The sequence below is a fragment of the Brassica napus genome, chromosome A9, assembly GCF_020379485.1.
Source record: "Brassica napus cultivar Da-Ae chromosome A9, Da-Ae, whole genome shotgun sequence".
NCBI classification, from domain to species: Eukaryota; Viridiplantae; Streptophyta; class Magnoliopsida; order Brassicales; family Brassicaceae; genus Brassica; species Brassica napus.
In genome coordinates this window covers 41,032,488-41,051,823 of record NC_063442.1, presented here as the reverse complement: position 1 = coordinate 41,051,823, position 19,336 = coordinate 41,032,488, and the positions used below count along the sequence as shown (strand labels likewise).

The following is a 19,336-nucleotide window of genomic DNA, read 5'->3' as shown; positions in this document are numbered from 1 at the left end:
ATATAATTGTGTCGCAACGATAAGATTTAGCTATAAACACACAAAATTCCAACACATAAAGGCAGTCACATATAATAATAGCCATCATGAACCACATTTTAAATGAGCCATCTAAATAACTGTTCAACTATGAATTTGAAGAAAATAGCACTCTCTTTAGTTGTTTTCTGGTCTCTTACGGAACCTATTTTCTTAGGAAGGAAACTTAATAAGACATATATTGAACTGAATGACAAAAAAAAATTATTTCGTATCTTATTTTTATATAATGTTCAAAGTACACAGAATAATTGAATGTTTCTATTCGTGAAAATACATTTCTGTCTCATAGAACTCAATTTTTCTTTATTATATTATTACTAAGCTATATACTAAATTGCTGGAGTAATTTTTTCTCTTTGACATGCTTATTATGTTTTGTAGATTACTAATCAGAAGAATTATAATCATAAACACTGTGTAGATGCTTAAAAACACACATCTATATATGCATTAGTTGATTTATATATGAATTATAATCATAAACACTGTGTAGATGCTTAAAAACACTGTGTATATATACAAGCTCAACACTTTAGTTCATATGTACCTAACGCAAATTACACCATTGACCTAGATCCACTCCATTTGCGCTCTCTATATATAGATCCACTCTGCCAAGTATTCATTCACACAAAAAACACACAACAACATCCAAAAAATAAACGGCTGAACATTGAAATATTAATTAAGCTCCAACATTATAAATCAATTATACGAAATGGCTCGCGTAAGGATCTCCATTTCGATTATTTGCTTATTGATTTTAATTGTAGGTTTTGTCTCGCAATCTTGTGAAGCTAGAAAGGTTCTAATGCCTTATGGTGCAAGCAAGGGATTGTTTCTTAGCGCCCTACCAAAGGGCAATGTCCCACCTTCAGCTCCAAGCGACAAGGGTCACACTTCTCCGCCAGAGGATTATTCCGATCATCATACGGTTCCAGAAATCTCGCCAGAGATTTACCGTCGACTAGGATCGGTCCCTAGCCCCGGCGTCGGTAATTAGGCACATTGATTACCGACATTTATATATTATTTTCGACTTCGTTTCATCATATTATCATATATATTGTACGTCGTCTTATAGTGAAGTCTGTGTGTGTGTCTGTGTATTATATGGTACTGACTACTGAAATAGATGTATTTGCGTGTGTAATCCATAATTAATTGAGTACTAAAAATCACTATTTACAGTAAATTTATTGTCTTTTTGTGTGTTTAGCATATGGTACTTATGAATATGTAGGCAACAACATGCAGCTCTTCTTTTCGCGATGAATAAGACAAAAATTGAGAAAATTATTGTATATGAATTATGTATTTTTAAAACATGGCCAAGGCCAGACCTGAAAGATATTCGGCCACCAAGCAAAAAGTATTTTTTGGCCCTTTATCTTTTTTAAAAAAATATTACAGTTTAATGAATTGAACTTTGCACTTTGACTATATATCCTGAGATAGTAAGGTCTTTACCAGTAAAGCTATGTAAATTTTATGATAATATTGACCCCCTAAATATATAAATCTTGTCTGGCCTCAAAACACATACTTTATCTGCTTTATTCAGGCACGGTTCTTGGCCAGCGGTTAAATACTTAAATATCGAAGTAATTATTTTATTCAATAATTATAATAAAAATGAAAAGAGAAAGAAAGACCATGAAAAAGACATGTACAATAAAGCGTTTGGAGAGGATCTTAAAAGTTTTATATCAAGATATTTTTGAAAATTTATTGCTTTTTAAAAATAACTCTGTATAAGAACACAACAAAATCAATTTGTTTAGCGCATTTTATATCAATTAGTCTATTACAATAGTTGTAGCCGTATTATGTTTTCATTTCTGGTAAGCTAATAGTTTAGCGCATTTTATAAACTTAAACAACTCCAACGACTATATCAATTAGTTTATTACAATAGATTTTAGAGAGACTTGTATAGATCAACCAGCGGTATAGTCCAATGGTGCTTGAAAGAAAATAAAAATTCAGTACAGTAAAATCTTGGTTCGATTCCCGTTGACCACCTAGACTATCTTAAATGATGAAAATATATGGAATGCTATGTGTTTCGTGGGACTAATCGGTTAACCTTGATCGCCGAATTTTCACAGTTATCCAAAAAAAACATGTCTCTCTCGATCATACATTATCAAAGAAAACATTCTGGATCATAATCATTTGAGACGATGTACTATATATGTTGCGTACTTAAATTTACACCAGGAAGGAAGCTAATAGTTATAAGCCCCCTACAACTTTATAAGTCGATAGTAATAATAATTCAAAAGCTTCTATTTGGCACTTTTGTAGCAAAGTTGATGAATTGACAATAACCTATAATTATTTGTGTGTTTTACGAGAGACGTCTTCCTCTGTCCTGTTGACGTTATATCTTCTATGAATAGATTCAGAGTTTAAGACAAAAGAGAAGAAAAAAGCGCAAAATGAAAATAGACATGCAATAATATAAGGAACACCATTATTGCTCATCTCCGGGATTATACTATTTATGGACTAACTTTTTGTCACGAAGCTTCTTCTCCCACTTTCCTTTTTTGCATTTTCTTAATAAGTTTAACTAACCAACTAGTAAGATGGAGCCGCCTTTGCACATTCAATGCATGTTATATATGTATCTTAAAATCAGCACTTAAATTACACAATATTTAAATCTGAGTCTTGTGACAAAAAAAAATATCAGTTTCTTTTTTGATATACCCAATCGGCTTACATATCCCGTTTGAGAAGCAAACCGTATGATCTTCATACATAACATCATGTCAGATAAACGTTGCTTCAAATTTGAAAGAATCTGTGTTTCTGATTCTTTTTTCTTTTTTTGAAAAAAGTGTGTTTCTGATTTTGACTTGATAAATTGTTAAAAGACATTCATATATCTGTCAAGTATGATCCAAAACTAGTAGGTATCAGTTTAGATTCCATAGATAGCACGCTAATGTTATATCAATGGTTGAATTATGCTTGTAAGATAAACGTGGTTCTGAAATTGTTGAAATACGTTTTATAATTGTATTTTACTTCAAACCCGAAAGCCAAGTTTAAATCGTTCAATTGGGTCATTATATCATAGATTAGTCTATAAATCTTGGTAAATTTGCATTATTCTAGATTTGTTTTTAAACTTGTAAAATACGTTAGTTTCACTATCACCATGTGAATCTACCAATGTGACTCTTATAACACTAGTGCATCTTACTTAGAATAACTCCATCTTTTCATTTCATTTTCTTGATAATGATGTATCAAAGTTTACTTCACTTTAGTTTATTACGTCGGCCATCTTTATTTCACATTACCACACACATACACACAAATACTGTCTTGAAAGAGTTTTGTTATTTAATTTGATGTTTAAAATATATAATCAAGACCATACGCAATAGCATGTGTTTGACCAACCACATAAAATTATATGTATATCCTTACTTTTGAGGATACATAAATGCCACGGTCATATAGCCTTAATAAGGATACATATATGCCATGGTTATATAAGCTGACTATATATAGGTATAGTACTTCACACCATAAATCCTTAAGATAGACTCCATCATTTGAAGATCCGTAGTATAAGTTTGTTCGTAACTTTTTTTTCAAAATCATGACTTGGTGGAAATGACCTGAAATGTTATCCTAACGTTTTGAAAGAGCCCTATTCATTTCCAGGTTTGAACTGATCAATCAATACCAATAAAAAATATATATATATGATCAAAACTATCTATAAACAGTATGATTTTTTAAAATATTTTTGTAATGTTCAAAAAAAAAAAAGTTTTTGTAAACAGAGATATGGGATGCGTTGTTGCTTCTAGGAGCTACGATGACCTCAACTTGTTCCTCTGGTGTGAAGTTTGCCCATTTGAAGCTGAGTCGATGTAGTCTCTAGTACATCTCTAGGACCTCATTGTGACTCACAACACCAGGGTTGTAAAGTCCCAAATCCCTCTCAGGTTTCTTTTCGCCATCTCTATTGAGATTGGAAGCAGCTCGTCTAGCACGGTCATGTGCTGTTTGGGATGTTCACTACTTTGTACCGGGAGATCTTACTCATGAAGTTTCTAGAGTTGTTTAGATCAGAGGATATCGGCATCCTAACTCTTAAGAGTGCATAGATTATCAAACTCCTTAAGAAGCTCCTAAACGTATGACGGGTCACAACCACATCATTCTAAGAAAACAAGCTTATCTAAGTAAACATGTAATCACATAGTTCTAAAAATCGGTGTCTACACGTCAACCCGGTCTTAGCCGATTTTCTTAAAATTCGATTTATATGACTCAAATCGGTTTACATTATTCTAAATCGGTTAAATTTGGTTAAGTGGAGCCACTAGTTCGCATCACCATCTGGCTCTGACTTGAGTTTCCAGCTAAATTAAGAAACGGCTCCAGAGTTCTCTTCAGACCCATCAGAAAGTCTTCCACCAGGCATCATCATCAGCATCCTCGGATGAGTAAGCAATGCTTCAGAAACATCAATTCACCCCACCCTTCCAGGTTCTTCGTGTACAATTCCATCGTCTTCTTCAACAGTTCTTCCCACGTAGTCCTCTCAGACCATCCCAAGATCTTAAGCTTCACATCATCAAGAAAATACCTCTGGTCATTAAAATGTCTGTTCTCCACAAACTTGATGTTCACCTCAGGATCTTTGTCAAACAATTTGCAGATATCTTTCGCAACATCATTCACTCTCCTCTCTTTCTTTGTATCAATATTATAAACATGTCCAAGCTACGTCTCCCTTGTGAAGCATAACCTCAAACGCCTCAGCAACATCTTCACAGTAAAGATAGCTACGAACATTAGTATCATATCTCCATGAATAGGAAGAGCTTTACCTCTTATCACCAACAAAAATAAACTTAGGTCCAACAACAGCATCTTCATCTGTCTCAGCCATTAACCTCATCTGCTCTCACATGTATAAACCTCCTGATCTATCCTCTAGTCACTTTACAAGCCTCGAGAAGGACATGCGTTCCGTAGATATTGTTTTTTAGTGAACTCGAAACTGTTACGGAAGGAGTTGTCCACGTGAGTTCTGTGAGGCGAAGTGCATGATGGTGTCAATGCCTTCGGTGATGAGAAGGTAGGAGGTACTTGGAGAGGAAGGAGTCGCTGAGTTATTTATATATGTAAATATTTTGATTGACGAATATACACTTCTCCTTCTTACCCATATACAGATCCGAGAACGTTACAGCTTTTAGCTGGTTGGTGCGTGTTGGCCGCTGCGTTTCGTCAATTTTGGTGTGAATCGCTTCTGGACTTCTTTAACCGCTATGGCAACTTCGACGCCATTTCTCAGCTGATCACGGTAAACAAATTGACTTGGGTTAAAACGTTGCAACCAGGGCGGACCCACGTGTTCGGTGGTGGGGTTGTACTTGACACACAAAAATAATATAATTCAAATTTTGTAAACTATCATTATTAATTAACTCTGGCAATTTGGTTGATAAGAATTTGAATGAACTCCCAAATTTGAGTTCAACTCCCCTTTGTGACCTTTATAAATTTATTTATTTCGCACCCACATTAAAAAAAATTCTGGATTTGCCACTACTTGCAATTTCTACTTTGTTTTGACCCTTTTAAATTTATTTATTTTGACTCCACATAAAAATTTTATGGATTCGTCCCTGCTTACAATTTCTACTTTGTTTTAGAGCGAGTCTCACTGTCGGAAGTAGAGTTTATATTATTTTAAAATTTTAATATAATTCTCCTAGGAAAATACTATTCATGATGATCAGTCAAAAAGAATACTATTGACGTTTATCTGGTTCAAAATATATTAGAAGTACATAATTTAAATAAATTATTAGTATTTATTTACCTAAAACGTTAAATGATATGTGTATCATAACAGTAAAGATATAACAATTTATTTATATACGTTGGCAAAAGATTAATAGATATAAGAATTTATAAATAAATAAAATGCAATTATGCAACCCAAAAGTGAATATATGCACATGACGACATCATGGAGCGATGAGTGGGTCTCAACGTGGGCACAGACTTTCTTACCGCGTTGAGGTGTTCAGGACATTGGCTATGTGGCTCACCTTCGAGCACCGCCCAGGAATTTTTCCATCATTTTCATTAATCAATTTGACTTTATAACATGTACGACTCTAAATGGTAATCACAATAAGAGGAGAAACTGATAAAGTGAGATGAATCAGTCTCCTATTTGAACTTCGAAAAAAATCGTAGTTGAATAGATTCACCGGCTATATAACCAGAATGTAAAAACATTGGTGAAATGATAGACACTAAAAAAAGTCAAAATTTATGTCTATAAAAGAAATTATTTGTGATATCTATGACTATGACGTAGTCCTCCCATACCATTTCCATGCAACCATAAAATTGCAAATAAAATATAAATTTTTAGGGAACATAAATAAATAAATGCTTGATTGGAGTGAACCGCTAGATACTTCCTTACGTAATTTTTATGGGTGAGTGTGACCACTCATTCCATATGCTATCGATAGAGTAGGCTTGTAGCTTTTTTTTTTTTTTTTTTTGTAACCGGCTTTCTTAAATTAAAAAAAAAATGTTTTACAATAGCCCATAGACTATAGTGTTAGAGCCTTGCCCAACAAACTCATATAATGATAACCCAATTTATCCTAATTAGTGATAGAGCCCAAGAAGAGATGGCCCAATAGAGAGGAAGAGAGCTTTGTAATTGTCGCAGGGGAAGTTCGAGAAACACGACTTTGACGATCAATGTGTTCGGCGAGAGGAGAAGTAACGATGATCAACATACCGGTCAGCGAATCCATTGCTGCATCATCTCTGATGATCGCCTAGGGTTTGATTCCCGAAAGCTTTGAATTTTGTTTCTGATCTGATGGTCAATTTGAGAGAAGAGAGAGTCAATTGATCTGAATTGGTTTGTATGCAGTCGTTGATTGCGCTCGTGCCAAATCCAATACATAGTAGCTTGCCATCCAAGAAGAATCAGCGATCGAGTTGCAGTAGGGGGAGATAGAGAAATCATCTGGTTGAGGGTTCTCTCCCATCGCCTGTCGGGATAAATTCTACACCTGCCCGTGACTCGGCTCCACAATTCAAACGCAAAGTCGCATTCCCAGTACAGATGATCCCGTGATTCATCAGTTGTGTTACATAGAAGGCATAGTGAAGGGACCTGAAGGCCCCAACTGATCAGCCTGTCTCGTGTAGGAATCCTGTTCTGCACGACAAGCCAAGCATGAAAGCTTTGTCGTGGGATACTTCGAGAAGTCCAAACCGCCGCTGACCAATCGACCTCCTGAATCTCTCCTCGCTGAATTTCTCCTCGCAGGTGATGATAAATCTCCCCTGTGCTGTACTTTCCTTTAACCCTTCCATTTATCTCCCACTCGTAGTAGTCTAACTCGTCGTTGAACTGGATCGTAGTAATGAAAGAGAGAACCTGTAACTGATGCTCTGTTCTTGCTGCAGGAATCCTCCATGCTCCATTACGATAAAGAGAGGCTAGTGTTGCATCTTTTGGTATTCCAAGTCGCGATCTATCTCCATCCAAATATTCCCTCAAACTCCCATAGGGGCTCCAATTGTCAATCCAGAATCTGCCACATTCTCCATTTTGTATTCTCAGATGAATCAAGGGGTAAGCCACACCTCGTAACTTCAACAATTTGTTTGCTAACCAAGAGAAGTTCTGTGATGGGTTTGTTGTCCAGAAATTGGTTACTGATCCTTTAAGTATCACTTCTTTGAACCAGGAAACCCATACAGAGTCCGGTCTGAAGAAGACATTGTAGCTTTTAGCTTTTATATACACATTTTATCTGTTTCATCTAAGGAGAAACTAATCAGGCATGGAACCCAAAGGAGAAACGCAGTGGAGCTCTATTATAGTTCCTTCGGTTCAAGAGATGGTGAAGGAGAAGATAATCACTACCGTTCCTCCTAGGTATGTCCAATCTGGAGTCATTGAAGATTCTGATCTATTAACCGAGATCCCAATCATCGACATGAAGCAGTTGTGTTCTTTTACCTCCATGGACTCTGACTCGGAGGTTCAGAAACTCAATTTGGCTTGCAAAGAATTTGGATTTTTCCAGGCAAAGTCTCCAACTTCTCTGTTTTACAAAATAATTAGACGACCTCAGGAGCTTATTAAATATGCCACGTCTTAGTTTACTTTTATATGGAGCATAACCCTTTCCGTCTCGATATATATTAATGTTTTAAAAATCATTTTAGGCTTTAACCAAAAAAAAATCATTTTAGGCGGCACATAAACACTATCTATGCACTTATCTGTTTAATTTGTTTAATAATTATGTAGTAAAAGTTTCTAAGAATAGAATTAAAGACTTAAAGTACATCCGTTGATTTCAAGAATATTTCAAAATTAGGATTTAAGAATACCTGAAAATTAAAGTTCGAAGTGATTTATTAAAATCTCTTTAAGAATTTTTTTTATTAATCAAATCATAAATTGAATACAATTCTTGGCATAATAAATTTATTTATATGAAAATCAAATAACTTAAACTATCAAAATCTTTAAGATAATTTCGATTAACTAAAATAAATATCAAAATAAATAATTAAGATATTTCTCTACATCAGCTACCGTCTAATGATTTGGTGAAGTATTATTTATTGTAATTTTTGTGAACGTTGATACTTATTCGTTATATGTTAAGGAATCTCTAATTTCGTTCTATTTTCTACTCAAAAATAGAGTTTAGAATAAAAATGATCCAATAATACTTTATTTTTTATTATATAATAGAGTAAAAATTGGTTTGCTTTATATATAAAGTAAGTTGAGTTATTTTTCATCACTTTAAAATAGAGTACTATTGAAATATATCACAACTATATTATAGAGTCATTATATTTTAAAATGAAAAATATGATAAATCATTGGAGATGATCTTATTTCTTTATGGTCATTTACAGCTTGTAAATCATGGATTAGACCCAAGTTTCTTGGACAAAACAAAGTCTGAGATTCAAGATTTCTTCGACCTTCCCATGGAAGAAAAGAAAAAGTTCTGGCAACAACCAAATGAGATGGAAGGTTTTGGACAAGCTTTTGTGGTTTCAGAAGATCAGAAACTAGACTGGGCAGATATGTTCTTCTTTATAGTGCAACCTGTTGAATTACGCAAGCCTCACTTGTTCCCCAAGCTACATCTTCCCTTTAGGTTTTGCAACACTCCCAACACTCTCAACTAACTCCACAAATTCTCTTTGTTTACATTTTTGTTTTATGTTCTCTAGAGATACATTAGAGATGTATTCCGCTCAAGTGAAGAGTATAGCTAAGATCTTAATAGCGAAAATGGGGGAAGCCCTTCAGATAAACCCTGAGGAAAATGAAGATTTATTTGGTGATGATATGCTACAGAGCATGAGGATGAATTACTATCCTCCCTGTCCGGACCCTCATCAGGTTATTGGTCTAACTCCTCATTCGGATGCGGTGGCCCTCACCATATTGTTGCAGGTGAATGAAGTTGAAGGTCTCCAAATCAAGAAAGATGGCAAGTGGGTTTCTATCAAACCGCTCCCAAATGCTTTCATTGTTAATGTTGGAGACATCTTAGAGGTAAAACCATATTATACGACAGAGCATGTCGTATCAATATTATTATGTTGTAACTAACCCATTTTGTACGGGTAATGTAGATCATTACGAACGGAACATACAAAAGCATCGAGCATCGTGCAGTGGTGAACTCGGAGAAAGAAAGGTTGTCTGTTGCCACATTTCATTATCCAGGACTGAATAAAGAAATTTCACCCTCGAAAAGCCTCGTTGAAAAGCAACAAAAGGATGCAAATTTTAGAAGCCTGACAACGAAAGACTACTTGAGAGGCTTGTTCTCCAGTGAACTCTACGGAAAAACTTATCTCGATGCGATGAGAATCTAAGAGAAGTGATATCTTGTTTCCCCAAAGATATGTCTTCTCCAAACTGGTCCATGTGTTTTGTTTTTGCTTTTCTCTTTTGTCTCTGATTAAATCTGTTAAATTCAAAATTGCACAGTGAGATTAATTGAAGGTTTGATATAATAAGACATAGGTCCATTGCTTATAGGGTTGGTATCATAAGATAATAAAAAAAAAGATAGTGAGTGACTCTTTTTTTCAGAGAGAGAATATGAAAGCACCGGTGAGCACACGCCGTTTTTATCTGGGATAGCAGAGGATTTGAACCAGAGGCAGATCCACATGGTGAAAATGTGTGCCAACTGACACAGGTTAAACTATAAAAACTAAATATGCAAGCTGTGGTCAATAAGTTACCATGGCTATTTTGGTTAGAGCAGTTAAGTGGGACACCCCTTAATCTTAGGTTCGAACCATTATATGGACTCTTATTTGAGATTTATTTTGATATTCTTAATTTTAATACACTTGATTTATTTGACACACCTAATAAAAAAATGATGGATCCGTTATTGATTTGAACTCGGATCTTTTAAAGATTCACGGAATGTCTTGTGCCACCCAACCACTGACGCGTAGTTTTATCATAAGACAATAGCTTGTGTGTCTTCATTTCTCGAAATTAGTGTTCCTTAAAGTATTTATGTAAGAATAGTAGCACATGCTTCACTCTCAAACGGAAAAATAAGGGTGTGACTGTATGGTATTTATGTTTATAGAATAAATTTTTACTTTAGATATGTATTTACTCTTAGTTGAGGTAAAAACTCACTAATCAAGTAGAATATCAGTTTTCATTATTTACTAGAAAAAATTACTCTAGATTTTATGAGAGTAATTTGATTTTACGCTTAAGTTTTATTATATATCTTCTTTTCACCCTTTTAATTTTTCCTCTCGTTTCTACCATTTTATTTACTTTCTTTAAGTCTTAAGTTTATTCTATAAATCACTGTTATTGATGGTTTTATGACCTTCTGTTTTAATAAAGTAGACGATCGTCTCACTTATTAGACTTAACTAGGGATCGTTAACCCCGCGCAAGCGCAGGATTTGTCTGGCTTTGTGTTTTCTATTTTGTTTCTAATTAATAATTTTGGGTTTTCTTTATCATTCTTGAATCTTAGTGATTTAGTGTTTTGTATGTTAGTTTTATCTATTATATTTTTCTATTTATATCCTTCTTTTTAGTTGGTGTATTAAGCTTTTAAAAGTGTAGATTGTTTTACCAAATTATGACTTATCCCATTAAACTGAGTATGCTTTATTTCTGCATTGTCACCTAAATGTCAATGTTTTCGGGCTGCACTTAAATTTGGTTATAATTGAACTTGTTGCAGTATAAGGTCTAAGATGGTGATGTATAGAGAACCTAAATATTTCGTAGCTATTGGATTGTATCTAGTCTTTCATAAAACATGTTTGTAAGATTAAGATACAATTAAAAAAAAAGAATTAAAACACAAAAAGTAAAAAAAAAAAAAATTCAATGGTCTTCATTTACTCGGAGGGACTTACTGTTAGATGATTGAACATCAGTGCATAATCAATCCACCGAGATTATTCCACCGTAAATAACGAAAACTCATTCCATACACTTCCACAAGATCTCCCATGTATCTCACCTTACGAACTGCTCACCCAGAGAAATTAGGCTATCCATTTAAGTTTCAATTAAAAAATGAGACAAATATAAGGCACCTTAACTGAAGTGTATAAGGGTATTAAGTTCAAACACGTTGTAAAAGCAATTAAGGTCGTATAGTTTCACCTTCAGCTATGTGGAGAAAATGTTTGTTAGCAGGATCATTCTCGTTGTAAACATTTCAGAAGTTAACTTCATTCCCAGATAAAGCAGTAGCATGTACGCTTTTTAACATGTTCCAGGTCAAAGCTAACACAAATCCAAGTTGCATGTTTTATATTTTGGCTAATTAAAACTGTACACCCAAAAGAGTAAACAACCCTTACCTTGTGTTGTCAACAGGTTAGCTTCTTTCTAGGAGGAGAAGATAAAACCGACTTTAGCAACTTCACAACTGAGATCTTACGGCACAACCGAAGTCGAGAAGTCTTAGAAAGTAATTAGAGGACATGTATTTAAACAGAAAGTAATAAAAGCTGAAAGTAACAAATATCAAAATAATCAGAAATGTTCAGTTAGCTACTGAGCTGTCACGATTGAACATTTGAGTTCTATAACTGAGCAGTGTTTAGCTGACTCTCACAGCTGTGAAATGGTTGCCTAATAGCGTTGATTATTACAACGCTGGTGAGTGATGACTCACTCTCACTCCCAAGTCCCAAGTAATGCCTTTGGTGAGTGGTGACTCACAAATCTGAATTTATTTCTGCTTTAGATAAACACAAATTGTACGGAACTGATTTAACATACATGAAAAGGTCGTGATGTTTACCTAATCGTATGGCAGAAGTTATGATCATTTGTTGTACCGAATCATCTCTAGATTTTAGCTATATTCAGCTAAAGAAAAAAAAAAAAAAAAAAAAAAAGAGAAAACAAAAATATAAGATGCTCAAAAAGAACATACCTGCTCAGAAATATAACTAACATTACATCCAATTAAATGGAGTGTATGAGCAAAAAGAACATACCTGCTCAAAAGCCAGAGTTGGTATGTTTTTCTTTGTTAGCTTAGTTATCTACCTGTCCAAGACCACAAACAACGCACTATCGTTGCCAAGAGTTGGTGCCTCTCTCTTAGTCTAGTCGTCGAATAGTAACATGGAAAAGAAAATGTTTTAGAATGCTTTACCGGAGAGTTCCAAATTTGTGTTTGAAAGAGCTTGGACATGGTCAAAATTGCAAAGCATGAATTTTTGAAGGTTGATTCGTAGGAGGAGTTGTCACGACTTCATCAACAGTTTTTTGGGGATAACAAAAGGATGATGCGTAATCGTGCATCGGGCAACTTCAAACCGATCAAATTTAACGATCAATTCAGCACATAACTGACTTGCGCGAGCAGCTGGGATGAGCCGTGGATCACAAAATTCTGCATATGGAGACAGAAGAGTAAAATCAAACATTATTTAGGATTCATGTGACAGAGTTTGACTATATGATTTGTGAGTGAGTGAAAGGTGTGATACCTTTTCATCAAGGAAGATGAGGTTGATTCCCATAAATTCACCGTTTTTATTGACGTTATGGGAATCCCCAAAGCGCAAGAGGCTAGAGACGATGAAATAAGAAGTCTGGCTAAGTTGGAAAGCGTCGCAGCAGAGGAAGACATTCTCCATGATTGGATGAAACCTGCTCTGGTTGAGAGAAGCTCTGGTAGGAAAATGAACAGTTTAATGTATTTAATCTGAAAATGAAAATTAGAAAGGGAAATGTATGAGGTTGTGAGGCGCTTTAATGGAGTAAACCTATATCTAAACTAAAGAAGAAGATTAGTCGTCTAAGATGCTTTTTCTAACAATGAGGTGCTAAGCAAAAGTGAAACTGGGCTGTAAAAATGCATCATGGGCCACCGAACATTATCAAAGTAGCCACAAAACCAAGGAAACAACGAAGCAATGAAGTTTCGAGAGTTAAACGAAGGGGAAAAGGGGAGAAGAAAATTTTAGAGACAAATGAGGACGCACCATAAAGTCATAGACGATCTCGATATATAGGAGGCTGGAGAATCCGTTACAGGAAGATGATTCGCGACGTCGGCAGAGATCGTGTGTAGGTTTATTATGATCGAGTAACAAAAATGAATTCTGGAAGAGGAAGCGCCCTCAGCCCTCAAACGAAGAAAGACGACAACCCTTATCTGCCAAAGCCGACCCCCATGAGGACGGTAACAGGCCCGAGAAGCCTATGAAAGAAATATGCAAAGACCCAAAATACAGATGAAACCGATGACCCATGTTTCGACATTTTTTTTAAAAGGTGGGTCCCACACGTTTGCCTACGTGGACACCTTAAGGAGCCTTGAAACTGTCCTATTATAATGTTGATGCTTTTTCTAACAATGAGGTGCTAAGCAAAAGTGAAACTGGGCTGTAAAAATGCATCATGGGCCACCGAACATTATCAAAGTAGCCACAAAACCAAGGAAACAACGAAGCAATGAAGTTTCGAGAGTTAAACGAAGGGGAAAAGGGGAGAAGAAAATTTTAGAGACAAATGAGGACGCACCATAAAGTCATAGACGATCTCGATATATAGGAGGCTGGAGAATCCGTTACAGGAAGATGATTCGCGACGTCGGCAGAGATCGTGTGTAGGTTTATTATGATCGAGTAACAAAAATGAATTCTGGAAGAGGAAGCGCCCTCAGCCCTCAAACGAAGAAAGACGACAACCCTTATCTGCCAAAGCCGACCCCCATGAGGACGGTAACAGGCCCGAGAAGCCTATGAAAGAAATATGCAAAGACCCAAAATACAGATGAAACCGATGACCCATGTTTCGACATTTTTTTTAAAAGGTGGGTCCCACACGTTTGCCTACGTGGACACCTTAAGGAGCCTTGAAACTGTCCTATTATAATGTTGATGCTTTTTCTAACAATGAGGTGCTAAGCAAAAGTGAAACTGGGCTGTAAAAATGCATCATGGGCCACCGAACATTATCAAAGTAGCCACAAAACCAAGGAAACAACGAAGCAATGAAGTTTCGAGAGTTAAACGAAGGGGAAAAGGGGAGAAGAAAATTTTAGAGACAAATGAGGACGCACCATAAAGTCATAGACGATCTCGATATATAGGAGGCTGGAGAATCCGTTACAGGAAGATGATTCGCGACGTCGGCAGAGATCGTGTGTAGGTTTATTATGATCGAGTAACAAAAATGAATTCTGGAAGAGGAAGCGCCCTCAGCCCTCAAACGAAGAAAGACGACAACCCTTATCTGCCAAAGCCGACCCCCATGAGGACGGTAACAGGCCCGAGAAGCCTATGAAAGAAATATGCAAAGACCCAAAATACAGATGAAACCGATGACCCATGTTTCGACATTTTTTTTAAAAGGTGGGTCCCACACGTTTGCCTACGTGGACACCTTAAGGAGCCTTGAAACTGTCCTATTATAATGTTGATTTACACAGTAAAACATGCTGTAAACATGCAAATTCTCTATGACATGTCCCATAAATTTCGGGTTAGTCATGATAAATATAATCACATTTATAAACAAGAATACCATGTTATTTTAAATTCTAACTCCTGATTAATTAACTCATTATGTCAAAATGTTGCATCCTTCCTATGTCAAAATAGCTTTTATCACGCTTCTTGAATCAATATTTCTCCATCTTAATTTCTTTTGTAAATATCCATTTATCCATCTTAGTTAGACAACATGGACGACGAGGAAATGCGCAGTTACAACCATTTGCGCCAGAGGACAATATTTACTTGCGTATAGCCAAAAGCAATTATATACTATACTGTCTGGTACTGCATTCAGCTAATTACATATTTCAAAATAATTGTAAGTGTAGAAATGTATCTATATTATTAAAATTGAAATACTTTTTGGTACTGTTTATAAACAAATATAGCAGTATAAATGAGAATTGTTTAGAAACATAGATATCATTAAAAAAAAGAAATATAGCGTCTTTTTAGTAATTTCATTAATATAATTACATTAATTGTTTTTCCATATTTCATTTAGTTTAATAATTTCATTAATTATATTACTTTACCTTGGCAATACATCACATCATTAATTATATTACCATAATAATAAAAGTGCAGATTTTTATTTATTAGTTAATCAAAATTAACTTTGTGCCAATTATAAAATCAAAAATGTAAAATAACTTGGTTTTGCATATGGTTAAACGTTCTGCTTAGTTTGTTTTACTTTTTTTTTTAAATTTTAATTTCAATCGATAAAAAATTACGTAGCCAAAAACATAATTCAAATACATGTTTTTGTGAATAAAATAATAACTTAAATAAAAATAAAATGTATTACATTTATTGTCACTTAATTTTTCAATCTATATAATTATTTTACTAAATTAAAACTCTTTTTTATTTCACTTATTTTAGCCAAACACATAAAAATAGTCATTTTATTAGTTTATAAAATCAGTTAGGCATGAACGTTGACTATCTATTTAGGTATAAGTTGTTATTTTCGGGTATCGTTTTTTTTTTGTTTTGAAATTAGGTCCCGCTTGAATATTATAAATTTGTGTGTGGGTTTTGAGTTGGATCCTTCTGAATCTGAATGAGTTCGGTTGTGATATCTAAATAACAAATGTATCTGAAACATGTTTGGTTATTTGTACCAAAAATAATCATATTCTCCAATTCAGTCTTTTTTGAATACCATTAGTTATATTATGACTCATCTAAAATATCTAACACTAATTATGAAGAATTAATATCGTATAAAAATATGAGAACCAACCGCATAGATGTGCGGATCAATCTTTAGTTTTGAGTTAAATATGAACGACAGCACGGGGTTAATTAGTAACTAAAACCCACTTGACTAACTAAATCAGTCGCATGTCATAAGAATTAGGTCTAAACATAATGGCAGACAATTGAGTTATTCTTTGGTCTAAACTTAACGGCGGACAGCAGAAAATCTTGTCCCAGTGTCGGCGAAATATTTTTATTAACAGAAATATCAAATTCTCTAACAAAGAAATAAAGAATGCATGATTCTAACATTCTCTAAGACTCTAACAAAGAAATAACTTTGTTCGGCCTAATAAACCTGACTACTTAGCAAATTCTTGGTATACATGCATACATCTAATTCACATTTTAACAAATATTGGATCATTGATTTTTTTTTCCTTTTCAAATCATAACCAAGCAAAAATTGCATGGTCTCTGCATAAAAAAAGATTGAAGGTGGTCCAGGTTGATCATAAAGGGTCTCTCGTCTACAGATCCAACTTTCATCTCCTTTGGTAACAGAATGTGAGGGTTCAACACGAAACCTCAAGTTGTAGGGGATGCACTTGCAACATTTTGCGCTAGAGGACGATATTTTCGAACACCCAAAAACAAGTTTATATAATATATGGGGTCAGGTGATTCTTTTATAAAACTAGTTTCACACTTAAAATAATTATATGTAGGGTAACATGTTTAATGTTAAATATGAATATAACATGGGGTTAACAAGTAACAACCAGTTGACAAAGGCAGCCACATATCTTTGTCGATCTAATCTTTGAAACAATTGGAGTCATTTTTATCCCAAAGAGGACAATCAAACAGTTTCGACTATTGAGGATTTGGGTCAAACTAATCAATCATTATAACATAGGAGAAATCGGAATACCCTTTAAATTACCTAACACAACATCTCGCTAAACATATCTACACCATATCTTTTTTGGTCTAAGAAAGAAACCGCCATGGAATCCAAAGGAGCAGCTCAGTGGAGCTCGATTATAGTTCCTTCTGTTCAGGAGATGGTTAAGGAAAAGATGGTCACGACCGTTCCTCCCAGGTATGTTCGGCCTGATCAGGACAAGACTGAAGTCACCGATGGTTCTGGTCTAAATACCGAGATCCCAATCATTGACATGAAGCGGTTATGTTCCTCAACAACCATGGGCTCTGAGGTTGAGAAGCTCGACTTTGCTTGCAAAGAATGGGGATTTTTCCAGGTAAATCCCCAAACTTTTTACTACTTTGCAAATCAACGATCATCTTTATTTATTAACATGTCAAAACTTCATATGAAGATTTCAGACTTGTTTCTTCCGAGTCAAGTCTCAGAATTTACTAATACTCTTTTTCATTTTATTTGATGTTTACAGTTAATGCACACAAATTAAAAATGGTCCATACAATATATCTTGGTTACATAAAAATATCACTAAAAATTAATTTTCTACTAATAAAAAAGATTATATAACTAGTCACAAATCTCAAACGATATTAAATTTTTATTTATAATTTGTAAAAGAAAACTTTTAACACCAAATAAACTCAAACATATAAAGAGTATTATTGATTTGAGAAACTGGGAAAAAAAATTGTTTCTTACAAAAAAAACCATGGATTAATTTCTGTTTATTAATCATTGTGATTGTGTATTTGTTGTAATCTACAGCTTGTAAACCATGGAATAGATCCAAGTTTCTTGGACAAAATAAAGTTGGAGATTCAAGGTTTCTTCAATCTTCCCATGGAAGAAAAGAAGAAGTTTTGGCAGCAACCAAATGAGATCGAAGGTTTCGGACAAGCTTTTGTGGTTTCAGAAGATCAGAAGCTCGATTGGGCAGATATGTTCTACCATATTGTGCAACCAATTGAAGAACGCAAGCCTCACTTGTTCCCCAAGCTACCTCTTCCTTTTAGGTTTTTTTTTGTTTTTTTAAACTAATTTTACAAAGTTTTTTTTTTTGAAACTTAAAATTTAAAAAGTTTTTCTCTGTATAAATATTGGTTATCTGACTTCTTCAGAGATACTCTGGAGACGTATTCTACTGAAGTGCAGAGCATAGCTAAGATCTTAATAGCAAAAATGGCGAGAGTCCTAGACGTCAAACCAGAGGAAATGTTAAAGTTGTTTGATGATGTTGATTCGGTCCAGATGATGAGGATGAACTACTACCCACCGTGTCCACAACCTGATAAGGTTATCGGACTATCTCCTCATTCAGATCCAAACGGACTCACCATACTGTTGCAGGTTAATGAAGTTGAAGGTCTCCAAATCAAGAAAGATGGGAAATGGGTTCCTGTTAAACCTCTCCCAAATTCTTTCATTGTCAACATAGGAGACGTCATAGAGGTAATTAAATTACATCAAAAAGCATACGGTAACAAATCGATCATTGTAAATGGTTCTAGTGGGTTGATGTAGATCATAACAAATGGGACATATCGAAGCATCGAGCATCGAGGAGTTGTGAACTCAGAGAAAGAGAGGCTCTCTATTGCGACGTTTCACAACCCTGGAATGTATAAAGAAGTTGGTCCAGCACAAAGCCTCGTTGAAAGGCAGAAGGTTAGAAAATTCAAAAGTCTGACCATGAAAGAGTATATGGATGGCGTGTTCTCTCGTACACTCGACGGAAAAGCTTATCTCGATGCTTTGAAAATATAAAGAAAGTAATGCCTTGCGTCCTAAGAAACTCTACCATAAATATATACTCTGTTTCTCTTCGTGTGTTTTCTTGATTGCTGCAATAAACAAATCTATATGAACTTATAATAAGAATGCTTCTACGTATTGCTATAATAAGATGAATGTACGTTTCCGTTTCTTAATGTTCGTTGTTGCTTAAAGCGTTATCTAATAATAGTGAACACATGATTCACACACTGTTATCGTTATACATGGTTTATCGTAAAATTTCCAGTTTCAATCTTTGACTCCCAAACT

The 19,336-nt window shown here is 34.8% G+C and overlaps 3 protein-coding genes, 1 long non-coding RNA gene and 1 pseudogene across 8 annotated transcripts; 3 read left to right on the top strand and 2 right to left on the bottom strand.

The window, feature by feature from the left end:
* Positions 1-139: 139 nt before the first annotated feature.
* Positions 140-2,916, top strand: BNAA09G45220D (precursor of CEP13). The gene has a single exon (XM_048741675.1). It carries the CDS (start codon positions 761-763, stop codon positions 1,043-1,045), a length of 285 nt encoding a protein of 94 aa, XP_048597632.1. The 5' UTR covers positions 140-760; the 3' UTR covers positions 1,046-2,916.
* A 186-nt stretch (positions 2,917-3,102) lies between these two features.
* LOC125578234 lies at positions 3,103-7,851 on the bottom strand (annotated as a pseudogene).
* Positions 6,800-10,149, top strand: LOC106434908 (protein SRG1). Its single transcript, XM_048741673.1, has 6 exons — positions 6,800-7,393; positions 7,534-7,702; positions 7,818-8,159; positions 9,010-9,257; positions 9,334-9,661; positions 9,742-10,149. Exons 3-6 carry the CDS (start codon positions 7,914-7,916, stop codon positions 9,985-9,987), a joined length of 1,068 nt encoding a protein of 355 aa, XP_048597630.1. The 5' UTR covers positions 6,800-7,393; positions 7,534-7,702; positions 7,818-7,913; the 3' UTR covers positions 9,988-10,149.
* Positions 10,150-11,371: 1,222 nt separating this feature from the next.
* On the bottom strand, positions 11,372-13,815 carry LOC106434926. 5 transcript variants are annotated; one of them, XR_007316671.1, is made up of 6 exons: positions 13,120-13,605; positions 12,622-13,022; positions 12,423-12,490; positions 11,977-12,344; positions 11,777-11,899; positions 11,372-11,660 (listed from the first exon to the last, which is right to left on the bottom strand). It is a non-coding gene; the product is annotated as an uncharacterized LOC106434926 (long non-coding RNA). The 5 variants fall into 5 exon arrangements; XR_007316670.1 differs by having other exon boundaries at positions 11,372-11,638; XR_007316667.1 differs by having other exon boundaries at positions 11,372-11,899.
* A 3,200-nt stretch (positions 13,816-17,015) lies between these two features.
* On the top strand, positions 17,016-19,221 carry LOC106434906 (protein SRG1). Its single transcript, XM_048741672.1, has 4 exons — positions 17,016-17,609; positions 18,059-18,306; positions 18,412-18,742; positions 18,815-19,221. Exons 1-4 carry the CDS (start codon positions 17,355-17,357, stop codon positions 19,055-19,057), a joined length of 1,077 nt encoding a protein of 358 aa, XP_048597629.1. The 5' UTR covers positions 17,016-17,354; the 3' UTR covers positions 19,058-19,221.
* The last annotated feature ends 115 nt before the right edge of the window (positions 19,222-19,336 follow it).

Excerpts from the sequence above, each read along its gene's own strand:
- BNAA09G45220D (XM_048741675.1), top strand. The coding sequence starts at position 761 with ATGGCTCGCGTAAGGATCTCCATTTCGATTATTTGCTTATTGATTTTA.
- LOC106434908 (XM_048741673.1), top strand. The coding sequence starts at position 7,914 with ATGGAACCCAAAGGAGAAACGCAGTGGAGCTCTATTATAGTTCCTTCG. Across the intron at positions 8,160-9,009 it reads AAGAATTTGGATTTTTCCAG|CTTGTAAATCATGGATTAGA; the intron begins GCAAAGTCTCCA and ends GGTCATTTACAG. Across the intron at positions 9,662-9,741 it reads ATGTTGGAGACATCTTAGAG|ATCATTACGAACGGAACATA; the intron begins GTAAAACCATAT and ends CGGGTAATGTAG.
- LOC106434906 (XM_048741672.1), top strand. The coding sequence starts at position 17,355 with ATGGAATCCAAAGGAGCAGCTCAGTGGAGCTCGATTATAGTTCCTTCT. Across the intron at positions 18,307-18,411 it reads AAGCTACCTCTTCCTTTTAG|AGATACTCTGGAGACGTATT; the intron begins GTTTTTTTTTGT and ends TGACTTCTTCAG. Across the intron at positions 18,743-18,814 it reads ACATAGGAGACGTCATAGAG|ATCATAACAAATGGGACATA; the intron begins GTAATTAAATTA and ends GGGTTGATGTAG.